The sequence below is a fragment of the Benincasa hispida genome, chromosome 9 (assembly GCF_027475165.1).
Source record: "Benincasa hispida cultivar pf3 chromosome 9, pf3_genome.v1.1, whole genome shotgun sequence".
Classification (NCBI taxonomy): domain Eukaryota; kingdom Viridiplantae; phylum Streptophyta; class Magnoliopsida; order Cucurbitales; family Cucurbitaceae; genus Benincasa; species Benincasa hispida.
In genome coordinates, this window is record NC_143486.1 from 10,955,065 (window position 1) to 10,960,837 (window position 5,773).

Below are 5,773 nucleotides of genomic sequence, written 5' to 3' on the forward strand. Positions count from 1 at the left end.
ATGAAATATTTGAGTTGGGTTGGTTCGGGCTAGTCAGGTCATTTATTTAAAATTGTGTTCTAAAAAAAGCAAAACGTAAATATGTAAAAATCTAATTTAATTATTTTTATATATTGAATTAAGATTAATAATTCAGTTTCAATTTATATAATGGAAAATTTTCTTTATAAAGTTCAAAGAAAGTATTTTTAAGAGTTATTGAAGAATAAAATATTGAAAAATAAAATTAAAATCAATATATATAAATAATTGTGTTATAAGTTAAAAAAAAAAAACATATTTTAAAGTTTAGATTGGTGTGAGTTATATTAGATAAACCTATAAACCAATCCAATCTACAAAATTTTTATTTATTTGAACACAAACCCAAATTAAATCATACGATTTGAGTCGGATTTTTTGAACACTCCTATTATATTTTTAATAAAAAAAAAAGTGGGGCAGATATTACAATGTTATTGGGATAGTTTCGAGGAAAAAAAAAAAAGCACAAAAGGCGCGAGCGGGTGCTTAAACCCTAAACCAGAGAAACTGTTTCTTCTTCGTCTTCCCCAATTCAAATTCATCGCAGCAAATGGCACGACTGATTCGACCATGGAGAAAATGCCTTCAGTTTTCTTCTTCTTCCTCCTCTTCTTCTTCTTCTTATTATTATTATTCTTATTCTCACAAAGCACTAATTTCGCAATCGAACCTTCAAAATCCCATCACATTCCCTCCTGAAAACCCCTACGTTTTCTTCAAGACCCGCCCTTACATATCCGACATGCGCAGATCCGCTTTCGAAGGCAACATTCTCAGACTTCTCCGTAACGAAATCCGATATGAACTTGATCGTTCTCCTCCCTACCAGGTTTGTTTCTCTGTTCTTCTATCTGCCGCGGAAAGAAATATGAAATGTAAGAAGCTGTAAAAAAAGTTCATTCTAGTGTCTGTTGGGTTTTCGTAGTTCTTTAATGTTTGTATTGTAGCCCTGTTATTAGCTTGGAAGAGTTTCTTGAGATTCCTAATTGCACGTATGGATGGGTTCTGCCCTCCGTCTTTCGTCTTAAAGCATGCGAAAATTTTCACGAACGATTACAAAATCGAGCATCGTTGCGTTTTAGTGGGCTGTTCTACCGGGGTGTTCGAGGGGAATTGCTATTTTGTAGAAGATGAATTTGGATTGAATAATCTGCACCATCGTGCTTGCCTTGAACTACTAACATTTCTGGGAATGGAGGTGATTATTGAGCAGAACTTGTGGTCTTGTACTTTTATTTGGTTTCGTGGTCGTGAGATCAATCTTATTTTCATAAGTAACTGTGCAAGTGAATAATGGGCATTTGGGATTAAATATTCAAATGTCGTTATTTCGATGCTTCTTTCAAATGGTTAAATCACAATTAAATTTATCATAACCCATCCAAAGCTTTTGTGTCATTCGGTGATTTAACATGAGGTCTTTTTTTCAAATCTTATAATGTTATTTTTTTCCCAATTAATATTGAATTTCACTTGTTGGCTCTTCTACTTAGTTCAAGCCTACAAATGAGGGGAGTATTGATATAATTAAAATTTTCAATTTGCTTTTGAATCAATTGTTGGTTTAACACAATCAAATGAGGGGGAGTGTTGATATAATTAAAATTTTCAATTTAAGCTTTTGAGTCATTCGTTGATTTAACACAATCAAACCCCCAAAAGCTTAAATTGAAAAATTAGGACCAATGTAATCCCATATATCTTTGACACTTTTCCTCAATTGTGAGTTGAAAAATTGCACCAGTCCAACAAATATTTATTGATTTTAATTGGAGAAATAAATGACATTACCGGAGTTTGTAATACCACTTATATCGAATTGAAAAGCTTAAGCTAATGGATTATGTTAAATTTAATAATATCTCGATACGAACTCCTAGTTTTGTACTTTTAATTTTGAGATCTCTTCTTATTTTCAGCCTGTTACAAAATTTGGGGCGTTTACTGTTGATGGAAGGCCAGGCGAGCAGTGGATCAGATTGGAAAGAGAGTATGGGGAGAATGAGAATATAAAAATTGAAGTGACAATGTTTGATCGATCTATTCCAGCTCCAAATTCAGGAGGCAATAGTTCTGGGGAAGATGTGATTCTTCACATTACCACTATTGTCAACATAACTAAAGGAGGTGGCAGTGAAGTTTTGGAGATTATGTGCTCAGCTTGGCCAGATAGTCTAGAGATTGACAGGCTTTTCTTACGTCGAGGTGAAATGATGCCAGCTCAGCCCTATGCTGGTCCTGAATTCAAGTATGATTTCCAAGGCCCTCAATAATATCCATATTTCTGATTCTAAGTATGATGAATAGTATGAACAAATAATTACTTGCATATGATGTCGGTGACATATCATTCTTATTTTACTATTATCTTCTTGCCTCAATTATTAAATCTCAACTTCTTCCTGTTTTCTGAGACCATTATGTTTGTACACAGGGAATTGGATGATGACTTGCAAAACTCACTCTACGAATATCTTGAAGTTAGGGGGGTGGACGATCAGCTAGCTGTTTTCTTGCACAAATATATGAAGAACAAGGATAAAACCGAGTTCATTAGATGGATGGAAACCGTAAAAGCATTCATTGAAACTAATTGAAATAATTGTTTCTGCAGTATTTTCAACCGAGAATAGTTCTGCTGCTGGGGTTATTAATATCTATTTTTAGTATGTAAAATTGACCCTCATGTATTGAACTATCCAGTATACGAAGTAGTATTGTACACAAAATTAAGGAGAATGAAGTTGGTGTGTCTTAAATTGCTTAGCACTTATTGGTTTCCTCGTCATTCAAACTTAGCAGCTTGGGGATATAGCGCTTAAATGATGATGTGACATCTCTCTCCAGTTAGGAGAAGCACTCAAATCCTTTTACTAATTAAAATCATATCTTCATGCAGAAACTACCGCCATTTTAGTCTTTCACCTACTCATAAATTTGATGGTTTTACTAGAAAAAAAGGAGAGCAATGAATACTCAATGAATGGACAACCCAACTGATGAGGTAAAGTCCATGCCTTCCCAAGTCATTTTCAAGACATTGTGGCATTTCCCTGCTTTATTTTGGAAGTCCTTGCAGTATGGGATTTTAATGATAATGATTGTGCTTTACTACGAGATTCCAGTTTATGTTCCATTATATTCTCCGAGATACGGTATTTGCTGACCAATAAAATACCAAGTTTTTATTATCGACTGGATCTGAACTTTCCCAGTGGATTGATCGACTGAAAAGTATCCAAGGTATGAAATCAAGAAAATGACTTGTCAACAATCTTATATGGAAAATGATTGATTATTGTGGGTAGGACACTTGGGGATCTTGTGCCACATAAACTTGTTTGATTTCAATAGAGATGATCTGTTATTTCACCTGCCGGTGGGTCTTCCTTTTTCATTTAAACAGTCTCTTTCATGGGCACAAGTGTGTGTAACTGTCTATGTCAAACATGGAACAAGAGTCAAGTTGATTGACCATTCCTATTATCTTGGTTTACATGTCTACGAATCACTAGAAAAATAATACTAAGAGTTCGTTTGAAATGACCTTCTGATTGCTTAAAATCACCTTTAAAGCGCATTGAAAATCTTTTCAAATATACCTTAAATCTCATTTTGTAAAGATGTAAACTAAAATCTCAAGAAAGACAAGAAGCAAGGGGACCTTTTATGACTTTGACCCCAATTTTTTCCCCCTTTTTGTGTGTTTGAGTACAACTACTGGGATATTGGGGGATCGAATCTTTAACATTTAGGAAGAAAGGTTATATCAATTATCATTGAGCTAAACTCTCTTTCACCATTGTTAGTATCAAATTAGATGTTCTTTGTTTGTATCCTCTTATTAGTATATGTTACATTGCATTTGATTTGGGTTTGATCTAATGTAATCCAACCATTGAAAATTTTGGAAATGTGTTGGATGCTTTGTAATCGAAAGAGCATTAATAAAGTTTAATCCACATCATTATAACCTCCGATATGTAAATAGTTGGTAGAGAGACAATGATGTGTATAGCATGGTTTCTTTTAGTTTGGTACTTAAAATTCATAATGTTCACTTTAGACTTTTGGCAACTCTCGACTATAATCGTTTAACTAATACTTATTATATAGCTGAAATGGATTTCTCAAATAATACAGGGAAGAGGGAACGCTACAGGCCACATATTATTTTCTAAAAGGAGGAAAGCAGGAATTTACATGTGTGGTAATTTAAGTAAAATGAAGAAAAGGGGAAGAAAGCAGCCGCGGGAGGAAAACTTTTGGTCCATCATAGAATTACAGCCTTAAAGACAAGTCTAAACAGTCTAGCTCGTGCAGTTCATTATGAGTACAGTTTGAATCCGAGAATGAGTCACTATTTAACGACAGCGTCCGACCAGCATCACAACATGCTGCTCCGCTACTTGATGGCGGTACCGGTGAGGTCCCCGACAGATAATTCTCTGGCGAGGGCCATTGGCCAGCTGCCACTTGGGTGTAAAGAGACTGCCTGCTCCAGACCTCAAGCTGAAAAGGATGCAAGGAACCAAAAAAAGGTGAATGTGAAAAAGGTTTGTGAATCAGTGAACGTGCTTGAATTCCAACTGATCCATTGAAGCCTTGCAGAGGCAGAGAAGGCACACTCGAGTATTTGCTCCCAGTTGAATTGGTAACCAATTTATTGCCTGTTTTAGCTATTTTTCTCTCTCGACTATGAGCATTTTGGTGGCCTCCAAGTGCCTGGGAACTAAAGAACTTCCTCGGGCAATAATTGCACGAGAAAACTCGAGGCTTAGCCGCTGCTTCTTCTACACCTTGGTAAGATCTGTCATTTGGTAAATTATCAGCATCAAAAGAGTCAACAAGGTTCAGTTCTTCTGGCATCAAACTCCCACCCAAATCCTTATTCGAGAGCTTTAAATCGAGGGAAACAAGTTCAGGGCTTGTGTCTTTTGAGTCACTTGGATCTTGCAGCCATGGAAGTTCATCTACTAATGAGTTGATGCTGGTAGTTTGTAGCTCTGATTTTGCAGGAAGACTCATGGAGGGTTGTAGAATTTTGTGAGTAAATTTACCTTTCTTAGGTGATAATATTTGGCAATTGACTATATATATAGAGAAAAAGAGCTTAGTTACAGTGATGAACTGTAGTAATTATAATGTCATGATATGACTTACAATCTTATTGAAAAGGATTTTAGTAATATTTCATGATCACAGCATCCTTTAAGATCTCAGTCTATAGTGTCTGCTCCTTTAATTTTAGCAGCTGTGGGGATCGCCAAGAAACAAAAATGTATGAGATGGTATGAAAAAAATTTAGAACGGTGGTATTTATTTGGTCCATGTATTTTGATCCTTTAATTATTATGACTTAAAGATGATCTTGACGAATGTGACATTTTTTCTTATGGAATTACTATTGAACTAACCGTCGAGTTATGTTGACAAATTTTACAAACTTACAAACACCTAAAATAAATTAAATTTTATGTCAACATAAGAATAACTCAAATTGACATGAATTCCTCTTAATTAAGGTCGAAATTTCAAATCTACATACCATTCCACGTTTATTATACTAAGTATATATATCAAAAAGATATTGAAGCATGTTAGCATGCCTTTTGATAAGTTTTAAACTTATAAAGTTGTATCTATTAAATTCTTATACTTGCTAAAATAAGCATAGCTCAACTGGTATAATACATGTACTATCAACTTCGAAGTTAAACAGTCAATCCTCTTATTGCACGACCCACAT

At 34.8% G+C, this 5,773-nt stretch overlaps 2 protein-coding genes across 3 annotated transcripts; one reads left to right on the forward strand and one right to left on the reverse strand.

The window, feature by feature from the left end:
• The first annotated feature begins 436 nt into the window (after window positions 1-436).
• On the forward strand, window positions 437-2,793 carry LOC120085199 (Mitochondrial glycoprotein family protein). 2 transcript variants are annotated; one of them, XM_039041090.2, is made up of 4 exons: window positions 462-853; window positions 1,055-1,222; window positions 1,944-2,272; window positions 2,459-2,793. In XM_039041090.2, the coding sequence occupies exons 1-4, from the start codon at window positions 575-577 to the stop codon at window positions 2,619-2,621; spliced, it is 939 nt and encodes a 312-aa protein (XP_038897018.1). In that variant the 5' UTR covers window positions 462-574; the 3' UTR covers window positions 2,622-2,793. The 2 variants fall into 2 exon arrangements, with proteins under 2 accessions (XP_038897019.1, XP_038897018.1); XM_039041091.2 differs by lacking the exon at window positions 1,055-1,222 and having other exon boundaries at window positions 437-853.
• An 859-nt stretch (window positions 2,794-3,652) lies between these two features.
• Window positions 3,653-5,225, reverse strand: LOC120084531 (zinc finger protein 3-like). The gene has a single exon (XM_039040321.2). The coding sequence runs from the start codon at window positions 5,050-5,052 to the stop codon at window positions 4,306-4,308; it is 747 nt and encodes a 248-aa protein (XP_038896249.1). The 5' UTR covers window positions 5,053-5,225; the 3' UTR covers window positions 3,653-4,305.
• Window positions 5,226-5,773: the final 548 nt, after the last annotated feature.